This window comes from Microtus pennsylvanicus, chromosome 3 (assembly GCF_037038515.1).
Source record: "Microtus pennsylvanicus isolate mMicPen1 chromosome 3, mMicPen1.hap1, whole genome shotgun sequence".
Taxonomy (NCBI): domain Eukaryota; kingdom Metazoa; phylum Chordata; class Mammalia; order Rodentia; family Cricetidae; genus Microtus; species Microtus pennsylvanicus.
This window is the reverse complement of record NC_134581.1, coordinates 82744447-82763022: the sequence shown is the minus strand read 5'-3', so window position 1 is coordinate 82763022 and position 18576 is coordinate 82744447. Positions and strand designations below refer to the sequence as shown.

Below are 18576 nucleotides of genomic sequence, written 5' to 3'. Positions count from 1 at the left end.
CCCTGTCCAAAATTCATTGTGTTCTGGTATAAAAGTCAGAGAAATCCACCTGTTTCCAGGATTAGAGGCATGAGACTCCATGTATGGCTTCAATGTAGTTTTGATTTGCATTTTTCCTGATGGCTAAGGAGTGCAAATATTTTTTTCAAATATTTCTTAGCAATTTACAATTCTTTATTAAGGACTGGCTTTTCAATTTATTTGTTCATTTGTTATTTTGCTTGTTTACTGTCTGCAACATAGGGATCAAAATAAGGGTCTTGTGTTTTCTAGGCAAGCACCCTTTCAAGTTATTTCATTCCCAACTCACACGTCCATTTGCTGACAGACTTGTTATGTATATTTTAGGATTTTTATTCTTTACATATTTGAATATTTGTGTGCTATCAGATAAATAGCTGCCAACCATTTTCCTTTCATTCTGAATGCTGTGTCTTTAATCCATTAACTATTTTTCCTGTGCATTCTTGTTTTATGTAATTTCATTTATCCATTCTATTGTTTTCTGTACTATCAGAGTCTTATTAAGAATATTAGATTGACTGTGTTTACCTCTTGAAGCATTTTCACTAGTGATTTCAAAATGTCAGCTCTCATTCTAAGGGCTTTACTATCTTTTTGAATTCACTTTTGCAGAGGAAGAAATGGGGATCTAGTTTCACATTCTATATGTGGATATCCAGTTTTGCCATCAGCATTTCTTGAAAATGCTGTCTTCTTTATTATAAAAGGAGATCCATTTTGTTGAAACTTAGAGGACTACTGATGTGTACACGAATCTATCTTTTATGAGCCATATTTCATAGCTACACAGATGAATATAAAGATATAAATATAAATAAAGTTAGGAGAAGGTAAGTAACCTTTGGGTAGCTTCATAATAAGAAAGTTCACAACATGGATTTAAACTCAAAAGGACCTAAAGTGCCTTATCTGTTATTTAATCTATTTTTTACAAAATTTCCTTGTTGATTGCTAAAGAATTGTATATTTGTTAATAAAACTTGAAGGTATTATAGGAAACCCTCAGATATGGCAGAATATTATACCCTTGATTTTCCCCTAGTAGATTTGTTCATACACAGTGAAAATTCCCAAAGGAAAACACACAACTCTGCCCTCAGAACTAGGTACTCCTAGAGGGAAACTACAAATTGAGTAGACTTTAAGTCCCCAAAGATTCAACATTAGATTTATGAATTCTATTGTAAATAGACTGAGAAAATTCTATCATCCTGGGGTTTATGCAACCTGGGAGGAAATCATAAAGGTGAGAATAATTTTCTGTGCTGATCCATTCAGTAGACTGTAATTCAAATGTGGTGATGTTTACAACTTCTTATAACCTTTTTTTCTGTCATGTAAGTAATAAAAAATCTAGATAAATTCTCAAGTACAAATTATGTCATTTACCAAGTGTATGGTTTCATAATGTCTGGATCTGTTCTGATTCTGATGAGTGTTAAAAAATTTATCATCAGAAACTCAGACTCTTAAGGATATTGGGAAAAAAGGATCCTTGTGCTTCAACAGTAGTGAAGCATCCTGAACAGAGGTAAGCCCTGAATCATCCATGTTTTGATAATTTCCTTTGAACTACAAAGCAATAAATCATGGAATACAGAACAAGTCACTGGATTGCTTCCTTTAGTTCAAAACATTAGTGGAGGCTAAAGAATGGGGAAATGTTCAGCAACATCCTTATCAGCATTACCTCAGGACTGAGTCACTCATTGTGAGGAGGGGTTTGAGAAGAAGTGGTAGCCATGTTCTTTGGATGTTGCTTTGTCTTTAGATAATCCTGAGATCAGAAACGATGAACTCCAGCTGTCTCTCTGACATCATGATGCAAAGATCCTTGCTAAGGTCATCTGGTTCTGATTGATTTTCCTACAGATGTCTCATGTAAAACAAATGGATATGGAAAATGACTCTTCAGTGACTGAGTTCATTTTTATAGGATTAACAGATCAGCCAGAGCTCCAGCTGCCCCTGTTTCTCCTGTTCTTTGTGAACTACACAGTCACTGTATTGGGAAACTTGAGTTTAATGAGTCTCATCTGCCTGAATTCTCATCTTCACACACCAATGTACATTTTTATCCTCAACTTGTCCCTCATTGACTTCTGTTATTCTTCTGTTTTTACCCCCAAAACGCTGATAAACTTTGTCTCAGAAATCAACACCATATCCTTCAGAGGATGCATGGCTCAACTATTTTTCTTCTGCCTTTTTGTTAATTCAGAGTGCTTCGTGCTGACAGCCATGGCCTACGATAGGTATGTGGCCATCTGTAGGCCCCTGATGTACACAGTAGTCATGTCTCCCGGGGCCTGTTCTCTGCTAATGCTTGTTTCACACTTGCTGGGGCTCTCTAGTGCCATTGTGCACACAGGATGTATTATCAGACTCAGGTTTTGCAATTCAAATGTCATCAACCACTACATGTGTGATACATTCCCACTCCTGGAGCTTTCCTGTGGGAGCAGTCATACCAATGAGCTTGTGAGTTCTGTTTCTGTGGCTGTAGTTATTGTTGGCACTGGCATCATTATTATGTCCTCCTATGCTTTGATTCTTGTTAATATTATTCATTTGTCATCATCTAAGGGTTTGTCTAAAGCCATGAGCACATGTAGTTCTCACATAATAACTGTTGTCCTGTTCTATGGATTTGGTCTGCTTGCTCATATCATGCCATCATCTGCAGAGTCTGTAGTTCAGAGGAAATTTTTTTCAGTAGTTTACACATTTGTTCTGCCTTTACTAAACCCACTCATTTACAGCCTTAGGAACAGGGATGTCAAACTTGCTGTGAAGAGAACATTGAAGAGAATCACAGTCTAAGTGATGAACTCTCTGGGATGTTGACAACCTCCATGTCTCCAGTTTAGCTCTTTCTCTTCACATTTCATCCCTATCAACCTCCTTTTATATATACTTTTCCTTTTCTTTATTTTTATTTCTATAATAGTTTTAGAAAAGAAAAGGAATACTCTAATATATTTTCCTCTTTCAACATGAAATGTGGTTATATTTTTTTCATTTCTATGCACTGAATGGAGTTACAGTTGTGTAGGCTTATTCATGATCTGGAGATTTTTCTTGTGAGAATGTGAATGTATCGTATTCTTGTATACTGTATTAGATAGAGGCCCTGTGAGGATATCTTTTCATGTTTTCTATTATTTATATATTTAGATGTGATATTTCATTATTATATTTGCATCATTTTTAACTCTCTCTCCTTCTTCAAACTTGCCGTTTCCACTCCTATATCTCAAATTTATGACCTCTAGTGTAATTTAATATTTACATACATAGCAATATATATTTTATATATACTTCATTTATTTAGAGTTATTTATTTATATACTTTTAGGGCAACTGTTCAGGATCAGATAGTCTATCAGAAAGCTCATCCTTGGAGAACGTTGAGTTCTTTTCTCAGAATCTATTTATTGCCCATAGCTCTTCATCTAGGGGTGAGCCTTGTGAGGTTTTCCCTATCCACATTGTCATGTCAACTGTTCCTATCATTGTTATGCAGGTCTTGTTTAGGTTCTTTCTTGTTACTTATTTTACATTTCTGCCCCAGGTCCCTAAACTAATCTGGATTGGGTCTTTAGCACTTTAATATTGCTGTTTTTATTCTAATGTTTTATTTTTTAATACATATTTCATTTTGTGTATATGGGTGTTATTTTCTGTATATATGTCTGTTCACGTTATCTGTACCTACTGTCTATGGTGTTCAAAAGAGGTTGTCAGATATCCTGGAACTGAATTTACAGGCAACTGTGAGACTCCATGTGGGTACTAGAGATTGAATTTGGGTCTTCTTCAAAAGCACAAAGGTACTTTACTACTGAATCCATCTATTCCTTCCATCTTACTTTTTCAGACAGCGTCTCTCACTGGAGCTGAAGTTTACCTATTCAGTGGCCAAATGCTAACAAGAAGCAATCTGAAAGCAGATGAGTTTATCTCAGGATAAAAGGTCAAGAGGATTCAGTCTAGTAGAGAAGACATGATGGCAGAAGTGTGAGGTGGTTTGTCACAGTGCATCTTCAATCAGGAAACCGAGCCAGATATAAAACTTTAAAGCCTGCTCACATGAACTCAGTTCTTTTAACAAGTCTATATTTCCCAAACTTTCTACAACATTCCAAAACAGCATTGCTAGTTACAGTATCAAAGTGTTGAAAAACACAAACCTGTGATTGATATATCACACAACGCAGCAATAAGAATGATGTTGTCTTAATTATTTTGACTAGTGTGTTGGATATTTTCTCACCTAGGAGTATGTTATTTCTTTGGTTCTTTTCATTATCTATATTCTTTCATGAAGTATGTAATGTTCAAGTAAGACTAGTTGTATTAGGATTGCTGTGTCATTCCCTCCCAGTTTGCCAGAACGACTTAGTAGGTAGCTTCTCACCCCAGGTAGTTAGGCTTTATCGCATAATCTCCAGCACATTTCTGAAAATAGAAAGCTAATTTTAGAAGCAGAAATAGTAAGAAATAAGCCCATAATGAAAGTGTTCAGTAATAATTAAAACAATCATGCATTTATATTATTAATGTTATGGAATATAGAGAGTATGATGTATGCTAGGACATTAGTAAGGGCAGTGATGAACAGAACCTAGAAAGAGTAAGACAAAGAATTGCCATAAGAGCAATGGAGTAACACAGAGAAAGGAAAGATTAGTAGAAAGTGGAATTTGGATATCATTATGGTAAACGGAGTTTAAAGTTTATTAATTAGAAGATGAGGTATTTGGCTACACTAAGAGAGTAAAACTCCTACCTTTTACCCACTCTTAATTGAATTTCTTCACTTCAAAATTCATAGCTGTGAGCAGAAATAACATTCTGTCTACCCTGTCAAAGGCACCCTTCATATTTTGTTTTAATTAAACAGTATGCACCAGTTCTAAGTCAGCTGCTAGGCTCTGTCCACAAGGGAAAAAGACCAAGTAACATATAAATAAAGACCTATTATACTCATACCTTACTTAAAAATGTCAGAGGTTCTTGGACAAATGTACTGAAGATCGAAGAGTCCACAGATACCAGTCCAGACTGCTATATCCAGCAAAATTCTCAGTCACCATAGAACCAAAATAATATAGAGCTGGGCTGTGGTGGCACAGGATTTTAATCCCAGCACTCAGGAGGTAGAGGCAGGTGGATATCTGTGACTTCGAGGCCATCCTGGTCTACAGACTCCAAAACTATACAAAGAAACCCTTTCTCAAAAAAAAAACATAAATAAATAAGTAAATAAATAAATTCCACAATAAAGTCAAATTAAAAAAATATCACTCTACAAATGCAGCTTTACAGAAGTTATTAGAGGGAAAAGATAAACCTAAGGAGCTTAACTACAGCATTGACAATCCAGGGAATAAATAATCTTGTGCCATCAAAATCAAAAGAAGTACACATACACACACACACATACACAAACACCACTACCACCAACACCAACACCAACAAAATAGCAAAAATCAGTAATCATCAATTATTGACAACTTTTGAAATCAATGGACCCAATTCCCCCAAAAAGACACAGACTAAGAGAATGGATGTGATAACAGGGTCTATACTGTAGCATTCAAGAGATGTACCTCAGCATCAAGAACATATATCACCTCAGGCTAGAAGGTTAGTAAAAGATACTCCAAGAAAGAAAGTCTAAGAGCAGTCTGGTATAGCCATTTTGATACCTAACAAAATAGAATTTAAGCCAAGATTAATCAGTAGAGAAAGGAAAAGACACTATATTCTCATCAAAGGGAAAATTCCCACATGGGATATTACAATTTTTAACATCTCTGACCCCCAGACAAGGGCAGTCTAGTTTATAAAAGATACACTATTATAACTGTAGTTACTTATTGACCCTTACGCACTGAGAATGGGAGAGCTCAAAACCCCACTATCACCAGTAAATAGGTGGTTCGGATAAAAACGAAACAAAAAAATGCTGGAGATAGATGTCATTACCTAAAAGAGCCTATCAGATATTTACACTGTATTTCATCTAAACACAAAAGAATATGCCTTCTTCTCTGTATCTTATGGAACTTTTCTCCAAAATTGCCCATGTTCAAAAACAGCCAAATTTAAAAGTTATAATAAATTGAAATAAGTCCCTACATCCTATAAAACAACAACAGATTAAAACTGCATACAAAAAGAAAAGAAACCACAGAAAGTTTAGAAACTTATGGAAAATGAAAAACTCTCTGCTGAATAAAAAATGGGCGATAACAGATATAATTTCCAGAATACAGTGAAATGAAAGCACAGCATACTCAAACTTATGGAACACAGTAAAAGGGGATTTAGTAGAAAAGTTCATAGCACTAGCTGCCAATATATAAAAACTGAAGTGATCTCATAGTATCAACTTAATATGACACCTGAAAACTCTAGATCAAAAAGAATAAACAACATCCAAGAAAGTAGACAGTAAGAAATAATCAAACTGAGGGCAGATATCAGTAAAAAAGAAAAGTATAAATTATCAATGAAACAAAGAAAAAATCAACAAGATAGACAAACTCTTATCCAAACTAACTAAAAGATAGATAGAGAATATCCAAATTAATAAAATCAGAAAAAGGGGCATAAAACAGACATTGAAGAAATTCATAAAATCATAAGTAGGGCTGGAGAGATGGCTCAGCCGTTAAAGGCTAGGCTCACAACCATAAATATAAAATCATAAGTATATAAGTATAAAAACCTGTTGTTCAATACATTGGAAGATATAAAAGAAATGGATAATTTTCTTCATAGGTACCACTTACTAAAGTAAAATCAAGATCAGATAAACAGTTTAAATAAAGCTATAACCCCTAGTGAAATAGAGGCAGTCGTTAAAAGTGTCCCAAACAAAGAAAGTCAAGGGATAAGATGGTTTTACAGGACAGTTCTACCAGACTTAAACAGAAGAACTGAAAAAAAATTATAATCACATCAGATACAGTAAAATTCTCTGGTAAAAATCTCACACTCTTTCATGATAAAAAAAAACAAAGCTAAAGAAAACCTGGAATTTATTTGGGGGTAAAGGAATGTACTTAGAATACAGTTTATGGCAAACTCACAGCCAACATCAATAATACCACTAAAATCAGGAATAAGACAAGGTTGTTCACTCTCTCCATGTCTATTCAATACAGTAATTGAAGACTTAACTTGAACAATAAGACAAATGAAGAAACACAAGTAAATACAAATTGTAAAGAAAGAAGTCAAAGTATCCATATTTTCAAATAATATGATAATATACATAAAATTCTAAAAATTCCAATGGGAACTCCTACAGCTGACAAACATTTTCATAAAGGTAGCTGGACACAAAATTAGCTCACAAAACTCAATATCCCTTTTATATAAAGATGGCAAACTTACTGAGAAAGAAATCAGGCAAGCAATACCTTTCACAATAGTCTCAAAAAATATGAAATCTGTTAGATAAGTCTAACCAAGTAAGAAAAGTTGGGTATGATAAAAAAAAAATTGAAGTTGTTGAAGAAGACATAAGGAAATGGAATGATCTCCCATACTCATGAACTGGTAGTATTAACAGTAAAAATGGAAGTCTTAAAAAAAGGAAAGACAATCATCCTGTTTCCCCAAGTTTCCCCCATCCTCCCCTTCTCATTTTTCTCTCCCTATCTCCCCTTACCCCCATCCAGCCCCACCCCACACCCTAGATCCCAAATTTTTTTTCGGCAATTTTGTCTACTTCCCATAGCCAGGATAATTATGTGTTTTTCTTTGGGTACACCTTCTTATTTAGCTTCTTTAGGATCACCAATTATAGACTCCGTGACCTTTATTTATGGCTAGAATCCAATTATGAGTGAGTACATCCCATGTTCATCTTTTTGGGTCTGGGGGGAAGGTTGGATAGGGGAGCAGGGAAGCACAAATCTTAGTTAAGGGATCCACTTTAGGGTTGGTAAGAGACTTGAACCTAGAGTGGCTCCCAGGAGCCCAAGCCGAGGTCCCCAGTTAGTTCCTTGGGCAGCTGAGGATACGGAACCTGAAATGACCCTATCCTAGAGGAATACTGACGAATATCTTGCATATCACCGTAGAACCTTCATCTGGTGATGGATGGAGATAGAGACAGAGACCCACACTGAAGCACCGGACTGAGCTCCCAAGGCCCCAATGAGGAGCAGAAGGAGGGAGAACATGAGCAAGGAAGTCAGGACCACGAGGGGTGCACCCACCCACTGAGACAGTGGAACTGATCTATTGGGAGCTCACCAAGGCCAGCTGGACTGGGACTGAAAAAGCATGGGATAAAACAGGACTCTCTGAATATGGCGAACAATGAGGGCTGATGAGAAGCCAAGGACAATGGCATGGGGTTTTGATCCTACTTCATGTTCTGGCTTTGTGGGAGCCTAGCCAGTTTGGATGTTCTCCTTCCTAGACATGGAGGGAGGGGAGAGGACCTTGGACTTTCCACAGAGCAGGGAACCTTGACTGCTCTTTTTACTGGAGAGGGAGGGAGAGAGGAGTGGGAGTACGGGGAGAAGGGTGGGAGGAGGGGGAGGGAAATGGGAGGCTGGGAGGAGGCTTTTACCTCGTGCTTTACCACGTGATGCTTTTCTCTTTCCCATTGAATCTTTCCAATATGATTTCATGAAATACAATATACATGTGTCATAGTCTTTTCAGTCATCAAAAATTCTTTTTCCTTCTTAAAAATTCATAATGAAATGCAAACACCTACTACACTTATTGTATAAGGTAATTTTAAATTAAAAGTTTTACATTAAAGTACATTAAACACATTAATTTTTACCCAATATTTTTACCAAGTTTTTTCTTAAGTATACCTCCATGTATGTGTGAAAATGATGAAGTCATGTTTTCTTGATATGAGTGCTCATAAGTGTCAATTTATCTTGGGATTTAATTTTATTCTATTGTGTAAAAAGGTTACTCTAAACAATAAAAGACAAACTATCACGAAGTAAAGGTCCATTCCATTTTTATATATTTTTAAAGTAGAAAAGTCTAAAAATCAATTTCCATTTTTTTGAATGATATATGTGTAATTCAATACATTAAGCGAATTGCCCATCAATTGAAGCATGTAAAGAGTCATGATACATCTTAAACAATGTAGGTTTAATTACTTAAGTGATAAATAGTATTGTAACTATTTTATTTGTTTGAAAATGGATGAAACTGGAGATCATCATGCTAAACCAAATAAGCTAATTATATATAGTGTTATATGTATTATTTTATATGTGAGATCTATTCTGAGATACAAAATGGGTACTAGTAGAGTTGTAGAAGAGAAAAGGAATGGAAATATGTTAAATAAAGAGATTATTATGAGAAGAATATGTTCAAAGTTAATTAAAGGCAACCCTTAGTATAATTCATATATAATAAAATTACTAAAGTTGAGCATAACAAAATTTACTTCAACTATATACAAATTTTTTAACTAAAACTAATTTAGACAATAGTTTCATGCCACTGAAAATTTTAATGATATAAATTGTATGTTCATCTTTTTAAGTCTATACCCAGTGGACTAGACAATCCCTAGTGAAAAGTTTGTGCCTGCTGTGACATATTGGGATTTAAACATAGACTTTGTTTTTTTTTTTCTCTTCCTTGTTGATCTCCATAGAGTGTACCTTAAGGGATATCTGTTCCTGGATTTCTAATCAGGTCCAAAAGAATTAAAAGCAGGCCATGTTCTTGATTGATACAGTGGCTCTGGAGGGATGTCTGTGGCTTTTCTTTACTGCATTTGGGAAAATGACTAGCTAAAAGCATTATGCACATCTCACGGTGACATCTGTAACCTTCAGCTTGTGAGAACTGTGCTATGACACTTTTGTCATGCAGAACGTTATGACATTTGTCCACTTTTGATGCCAGTTCTACCTTCAGGATAGTGGTGGTGTGACACATATAGAGGTCTATCCGGAAACAAGAAAGAGTGAGTTCATTTTTTATTCATGTCTCCAATTCCTCTTGTGGATAGAAAGGAGAATGATTATTGCACTGAATGTCAATAACAACAAATCGGTAGGGCAGGATTCAAACTCTACTGTCTGCCTGCTTGTGTTTTTTCTCTTTGTTGTGTTGGCTTCCTCTTCAGTTTAATAGTAAGACATGCAGAAGAGGTCCAGGTACCACATGAAATACAAAGCTTCCTTAGTGTGTGTGGGGTATTTATTCTGTTTTAAACAAAATACTAATGTACTATATATATAAATAGTTTATGTATTATAAAAGTATAATGTGGGTATTAAAAACATCACTAATGAAACCCTCACCCATATTAGTTACTATTTTCTCTTGCATACTTTTACAGACTTTTGAAAGTAAACCTTTTTCCATCTTCTGTGAATCTAGGATAGAGTAGAAAAAATGTGAAGGGACATGGAAGAATATAATTAGTGAAAATATTAAGCTACTGTGGATAGTCTTCATATGCTATATCAATTGTTAACTTCATAGAGTATTATAATAAGTACCATGGAATCTTACAGACTGTAAGTAATTTCTTTTCATAAGGAGTATCTGTGTGAATGATGTCCTACAGAAAGTCTCTTGTTTATTATGGAAGAACTAGATTGTCTAATGGAACTAATGGATGGGAATTGATAAACCAGAAGAGGGCATGCATTTTGTATGATATATCACATCACCTAAGTTTATCAATGTTTAACGTTTATGAGGCATCATGCATAGTGTAGGCTTAATTACTTAAATAATAAACAGTATTGCAATTATATTGTTTGAATATGGATGAAACTGGAGATTGTCATGTTAGACAAAATAAGTTAATTATATAAGATAGGTGTTATATGCATGTGTGGTGTATGCAAGATAGGCATGCAGGTCAGACAATCTATGTCCATAGGCTGAGGCATGGGTAGAAGTATATTATTGTAATAACAAGATTATAAAGATAAAATAGGCAAGAGTAATTCAAATTTGCCATTATTTGAGAGTATGGTAATATATTCATATGACAAAGAAGAACTTTTGTCAATTTTTCCAAATTCTGATACTGTTGAAAACCTGGAAACAGAGCTGGTTTGTTCACTATTAAAATTTTCTTCACTCCTAGATTTTCAATGATAAGCATGCTGGCTGAAAATGGCTCCTTGGTGATTGAATTTGTTCTTGCTGGTTTGACAGATCGTCCAGAACTCCAACTGCCTCTCTTTTATGTGTTTCTTATAATCTACATTGTCACCGTGGTGGGAAACTTTGGCTTGATCACCCTGATTGGCCTCAATCCTCACCTGCACACTCCAATGTACTATTTCCTCTTTAACCTCTCCTTCATTGATCTCTGCTACTCTTCTGTCTTCAGTCCCAAAATGCTGATGAACTTTGTCTGTGAGAAGAATACCATCTCTTATGTAGGATGCATGACTCAGCTGTTTCTCTTTCTCTTTTTTGTCATCTCTGAATGCTACATGTTGACCTCAATGGCCTATGATCGCTATATGGCCATATGTAATCCATTGCTATATAAAGTCACTATGTCCCCTCAGGTCTGTTCTGTGATATCTTTCTCTGCTTATGGGATGGGGTTTGCTGGAGCCTCTGCCCACACAGGATGCATGCTGAGACTGACTTTCTGCAATGCCAATGTCATCAACCATTACTTGTGTGACATTCTGCCCCTCCTTCATCTTTCTTGCACCAGCACCTATGTCAATGAGGTCGTAGTTCTCATAGTTGTAGGTATTAACATCACAGTCCCCAGTCTTACCATTCTCATTTCCTACATTTTTATCCTGGCCAGCATTTTAAACATCAAATCCACGCAAGGAAGATCAAAAGCCTTCAGTACCTGTAGCTCTCACATCATGGCAATTTCTCTTTTCTTTGGATCAGCAGCATTCATGTATCTTAAATATTCTTCTGGATCTATGGAACAAGGAAAAATATCTTCAGTTTTCTACACTAATGTTGGGCCCATGCTCAATCCCCTGATTTACAGTTTTAGGAACAAGGACGTCAAGGTGGCATTAAGAAAATCAATGATTAGGTTTCAGAAGAGAAACATATTTTAATTAGAAACAATCTTTCTGTATGAATTTGGAAGATTAAATTTTGGGGGATTGTTTTTGTTTGTGAATGAGGATTTACCTATTATTATATGTGTAATTTTGTAGACTTGTTTTTGCAATATTTTATTTGGATAATTTCATTTTTGTTTCTGTAACTCTGACAAATCTAATAGGAACTCCAAATAATTGGTAACATTTTTATGACAAAATAATTACACAGGCATTTTTTATTGCTATTTCTTATTCTAGGCTATTGGCTATTTCTCACATATAAAGCACAACAAATTTTAGGTTACTAAACATTGAAACCTTTCATATCTAAAACTAAAAATGACAAACAATGGGTGCTTTCTCATTTTATAGTAGAAATATGGTTATGATAGTGTTGGGAATCTGGATAGGAGATGACAATAAGGTTTTTGATTTGTATGGTTTCAATCAAGAATATTGTATTTGAATTCATTGCTTCTCATTGAGACTCTGTTTAATCATTTTTATATTTTAAATTTATATAGCAATAGATTTTGCAGTTCATGCTAAAAAGACATTGCAGTTATGTCAGATGATGTGTATTTTCTTCATTTTAAATCACCACACAGTAGATATCTATGTAATTATCATTGTTATTCATAAGCAAAATATGTATAATTTTACTTTTCATTTACAAATAAAATCAGAAAAACTCATTATTTGCATACATAATTCCTAATTAATGTAGATTGCAAGAAAAATAAGAACATTGTCATGGACATTTAAGAACCAGGCTTGAATTTATATGTTTTACTTAAAGTCATATCTAATAAAAATAAAAATGACTTGTATTTTTGGGGATATTTTAAAATTTGGCTGTTTTTATACTTATTTAAAAATTTTAAGTGTGTTTGAAGACTAGAGGTCCACAAGTAGGTGTTACTATCATCTTCCCAAGTTGTTCAAAGCAAACTACATTCAATGTCAGGTAATCCAGACTAGATGGGACATGCACTTCTAAGGATTTTCTAGTTTGCACCTCCCACAGGTACACTGGGATTGTAGTTATGTGAACACTAAGTCCAGGTATGTATGGGTTCTGAAGATTCAGTCTAGGTCATTAGGCTCTGGTGGCAAACACTTCAGCATACTAAGCCACCTCCCTGTCCCCAAAATTGAATACTTTTATTAATATGCTATATGCTGAATATATCTTATTCTCTAATTTTTGCCATAAAAGTAATATGATCTTTAAAAGTTTATAAGACATAAGTAGACAGGTCAGAAAATTATTTAAAAATATGTAATAACAATTTTAATTGCAATTTCTTATTTATTGTTTTTACTGAGCTATACATTTTTCTTTGTTGCCCTCTTTTCCTCCCCTCTCTCTTTCTACCCTCACCTGTGGCCCCATGCTACCAATTTGCTCAGGAGGTCTTGTCTTTTTCCCAATTCTATTTAGGTCCATGTATGTCTCTCTTAGGGTCCTCTTTGTTGTCTAGGTTCTTTGGGGTTGTGGATTGTAGGTTGGTTTTCTTTTGCTTTATGTCTAAAAGCCATTTATGAGTGAGTACATATCATATTATATTTTTCTTTCTGGGTCTGGTTTACCTCACTCAATATGGTTCTCTCTAGATCTGTACATTTGCCTGCAAATTTCAAACTGTCATTATTTTTAATCACTGAGTAGTACTCCATTATGTAAATGTCCCTCATTTTCTTTATCCATTCTTCAGTTGATGGGCATCTAAGTTTGTTTCCTGGTTTGGGCTATTATAAAAAATGCTGCTATAAACATAATTGTGCACATGTCCTTGTGGTATGATTGAGCTACCTTTTGGGTATATATTCCAAATTGGCATTGCTGAGTCTTGTGGTAGAATTTTTTTTCTTAATTTTCTGAGAAATTACCATATTGATTTCCAAAGTGACTATAGAAGTTTGCACTCTCTTCAGCAATGCAGGAGGGTTCTCATTACCCCACATCCTCTCCAGCATAAACCTGTCATTAGTGTTTGGATCTTTACCATTCTGATAGGTGCAGAATGGAATCTCAGAGTTGTCTTAATTTGTATTTTTCTGATGGCTAAGGATGTTCAGCATTTCCTTAAGTGTCTTTTAGTCATTTGAGATTTGTCTGTTGAGAATTCTTTGTTTAGGTCTGTATCCTATTATTTTGGATTGAATTATTTTTTTTCATTTGATGTTAAGTTTCTTGAGATCTTTGTATATTTTGGAGATCAGTCCTCTATCAGATGTGTGGTTAGTGAAGATATTTTCTCACTCTATAGGCTGTCGTTTTGTCTTGTTCTTTTACTGGAGAGTCAAAAGCTTTTAAAATTAATTTTCAGCTAGCATACAAAATTTATTTCACTATAACACTATTATGTATATACATATGCATATATATATATCATGGTTCCTGCTTATATCCAGGATCATTCATTTACCCTCTACCATTCCCTTTTCCCCCTTCCTGTAAATATCTCCTTAAGTGTTCATATCACATATGTATATATTATGTGCATATATATGTATATATGCATATGTGAATATATGTATATACACAAGTTATAATTAATTATTTATTATTTATATGAAAGAAAATGTGACATTTTGTCATTATGCCCTCATCATGTTGTACACTATTTCTTTGTAAATTTATTAATCTCCTGTCATATTTTCTTCTCTAACTTCATGTTTTATTATATATTATATGTTAACCACTATTTGCTAATTAATCTACAAATAAATAATTTAATTAGTGTTTAATATTAAATAAATAATGCACATTTAAAACCTAGATTCTCTATTTAAATTCTGGCTTGGATAATTTAAAACAGTTATCTGCAATTCCATTCATTTTCCTTCAGATGACATAGGTTAATTTTTATTTTGTTTATTTTTAATTTTTTCAATGCTTATCATGTCTTTTCTTTTTTTATTAATTTTTTATTGAGCTTTACATTTTTCTCTGCTCCCTTCCCTGACTCTCCCCTCCACTTCCACCCTCTTCCAAGGTCCCCATGCTCCCAAATTACTCAGAAGATCTTATCATTTTCTACTTCCCATGTAGATTAGATTTATGTATGTCGCTCTTGGGTTACTCATTGTTGTCTAATTTCTTTGGGATTGTGATTTGTGGGCTAGTTTTCTTTGCTTTATGCTTAAAAATACTTATGAGTGAATTCATGTGATATTTGTCTTTCTGTGTCTGGATTACCTCACTCAAAATGATGTTTTCTAGCTCCATCCATTTTCCTGCAAAATTCAAGATATTGTTATTTTTTCTGCTGTATATTACTCCATTGTGTAAAACTGAATAAAACACAGTAACTTTTTAAAAAAATATTTAACCTTTCTTTTCTTTTTTTTTAAATTTATTTTTTGTTGAAAAAATTTCCTCCTCCTCCCCGCCTCCCATTTGTCTCCCCCTCCCCCCACTCCATTCCCCCTCCCTCTTGAGTCTGAAGAGTAGTCCAGATTCCCTGCCCTGTGGGAAGTTCAAGGTCCTCCCCCCTCCATCCAGGTCCAGAAAGGTGAGCATCCAAACAGGCTAGGCTCCCACAAAGCCAGTTCATGCAGTAGGATCAAAACCTAGTACCATTGTCCTTGGCTTCTTATCAGCCCTCATTGTCCGCCATTTCTCTGAAAACACAGTAACATATATGTCACATTTTACTTTTTTATAAGTTTGTATCTGAACAAACTTTATTTCGATTTTATTTTAGATTTTGAAGTTATCATACAAGATACTGTTTCATTATGACATTCTGATAAATATATAGAGTTGTATTTTGGTTTTCATCACTGCTTGTTACCATTTCTTGACAAGTCACCCAAACCCACTGCTTTAACTTCTCTCCTCAAAGATCCCTCTTTTACTTTGCTTTTAATAATCTAGATCCTCATATTCCTCTTTCTCTGCAGACTCACTGCTTTTTCTTTAATTATTTTCTTGGCATATAGTGATAAGATTCACATAGACATTTTATTCATGTAATAATTCTATCACTCTTATTTCCTGTGTCCTTCCTTTTCTCCCCCCAACTTTTCCCAGATAAGCTTCCTTCTTTCAAGCTGTACAAATATGTGTGTATATTATATGATCTAGAATCTAAAAGCAAGAAAAAACATTTTTTTCTAGATATTTTCCTGCTATGATAATTTCCAGTACATTTAATTCCTGTCAATAACACAATTTCTTTATGCTTTATGGTTAAATAAACTTATCTGTATATAATTTATGATACATATCATTAGATATGTGACCATCAACTATAATTATATTTATGTGTGTCATCATAAATTTTAGGTAAGACAAGAAATTTCTTGCTCAATTGGTCACCATCCTGCACACATCTGAGACACTCAAGTCTTTGAGGACCCAATAATAATAGGAAGTACCTCCAGACTTCGTCTTGATTCTAATTGCTTAACACATACACAAAAACAGAGAAAGTTTTTGAAGTAGCTTCTTCAAAACCTGACATCTGAAAATGTATGCGGCATGGTAGGACTCAATCGAGCTCTTACTTTCCTGTCCTGAGCAACTAGTAGACGTCTGCAGAGCTGTCCTCACTTAAGTAGATTCCTTTCTTTGCATAACCAGGCTCTCTCCTGGACACACTTAGCTTTTAAGTTTACCTTCCTACAGTTACCACTCCATAAAACTGTGTTGTCCTAATATTCTGACTTGGGTGTGTTTAGCAAGAGAACTGGGGTTTGGGGAAGCAAATACAGCATTGGTGTCTGTACAAATGAACTTTTCCTTATACTTTCAAAACGTACTAAATTTTAGTCACCTTGTTGGAGAGATGCCACTGTGGATGTCAATTAGTTTTCTAGAGCTTCATAGTTGTCTGTCTGTATAGCAGTGAAACACAAGGCAGAGAGCCAGCTTCATGACACACTTGACTCATCTTCATGAATATATCCCACAGCTCTGTCTGACTCTTGGGCAGCTGTCCAACTTCATGCTTCTTTGTGGCTTGGGTTCTCAGGTCCCAGGAGTGTGTCAGTTTTAATCAGTGGGATCCACCTGCAATTGTAGACGGGTATCTCTTTAAATCATGGATATTATCATCATGTAATTGTTACTGCCTGATAATCCTACTAGAGGAGTCAATATTTCATGATATCTTAAAACTGGATTCACTACTCGCAAGTTAGAGGCTTGTTGTATAGGTAGACTTTCCCATGTTTTTATTCTTAGGCCTCCTTGTTTATTTTTTGATGAGGTCTACTTCTCCAATATCTCCTAGAAAGGAGTCTATATTATCAGAGTAGTTCTGGAATGACTTACTTGTGTTTTGTTCTGTCAATTATATTTCTATAATATTTCAGGTGTTTTATTTTAACTATTGTTGTGATTACAGTTGTTCTTTCACTCTGGAATAGAGTATTTTTTTTTTCTTATCCTAGGCCTTCTTCTTCATACCATCACAGGGAGGAAACTTTTGAAGTGTTTTTTTTTAATTTAATTTTTTTCATTTTATATACCAGTTCCAGTTCCCACTTTCTCCCCTTATCCTGTTCCCCCCCACACACATGCTATCTCAAACCCATACACTCCTCAAGCATGGTAAGGCCTTTCTTGGGGAGTCAATTAAGTCTGGCAATACTAAGTTGAAGCAGGACCAAGCTGCCCCTACCCCCATATCAAGACTGAGCAAGGTATCTCCCACCTAAGGATAGGGGCTCCAAGACACTAGTTTATGTACTAAGGTAAGTTCTGTTCCCACTGCCACCCCCCCACTACAACCAAAATTCAAGTCACAAAACTGTTACCCACATTTAGATGGCTTAGTTTGGTACCATGCTACTGTGGGAACTCTCTCAGCCAATAGTCCTTAAGATATCAGCCCACTTTGGGCATGGACTTATATACTAAAATGCAGATGAAAAACATGCACAGGGCAGTTGGCTACTGAATTCATTTGGTTCCAGTTCCCAGCACATGCAGAGGACTATGGAGTGTTAGTCTTTCTGTGAATTTATCCTCAAAAAAAAAAAAACAAACAACTTTGTTATAATCCATTCTGGGCTATTGTGGACCTCCTTTGTATGACAACAAATTGGCATCTGCGTGGCAATAAACAAAGGATATTGTAGAAAAATGTCCTACTTGTTCTTCCCATAGTCAAACACTGCTACCCACAGGACCTCAAGAGTTCTCAAAGGAATGAGATCTGACATACAGATGTGTTCCACTTAGTAGAATTTGGAAAATTAAATATGTACATAACACCATTGACACCTATTCAGATTTTTAATGGGCAACTACTTTGAGCTTAGAAAAGGCTGATGTAGTTATTATACATTTACTAGAGGTTATTTCCATCATAGATAGACATGCACAAATAAAGACAGACAGTAGTCGAACATATGTCTCAAGAAAATGAAACAGGCTTTGGCTTATTATAGTAGAAAGTATATTATAGATACACCACACATTCCTATAGGTTAGGCAGTTAAAAGATCTAATAGAACTAGATAGATT

General features: G+C 34.9%; 2 protein-coding genes across 2 annotated transcripts; both read left to right on the top strand.

Moving 5' to 3' along the window:
* Positions 1 to 1896: 1896 nt before the first annotated feature.
* LOC142847180 (olfactory receptor 8C8-like) lies at positions 1897 to 2847 on the top strand. The gene has a single exon (XM_075967906.1). The coding sequence runs from the start codon at positions 1897 to 1899 to the stop codon at positions 2845 to 2847; it is 951 nt and encodes a 316-aa protein (XP_075824021.1).
* Positions 2848 to 11153: 8306 nt separating this feature from the next.
* Positions 11154 to 12104, top strand: LOC142847179 (olfactory receptor 8B3). Its single transcript, XM_075967905.1, has one exon. It carries the CDS (start codon positions 11154 to 11156, stop codon positions 12102 to 12104), a length of 951 nt encoding a protein of 316 aa, XP_075824020.1.
* The last annotated feature ends 6472 nt before the right edge of the window (positions 12105 to 18576 follow it).

What these genes read in the sequence shown, in the direction of transcription:
- LOC142847180 (XM_075967906.1), top strand. Translation starts at nt 1,897, where the DNA reads ATGTCTCATGTAAAACAAATGGATATGGAAAATGACTCTTCAGTGACT.
- LOC142847179 (XM_075967905.1), top strand. Translation starts at nt 11,154, where the DNA reads ATGATAAGCATGCTGGCTGAAAATGGCTCCTTGGTGATTGAATTTGTT.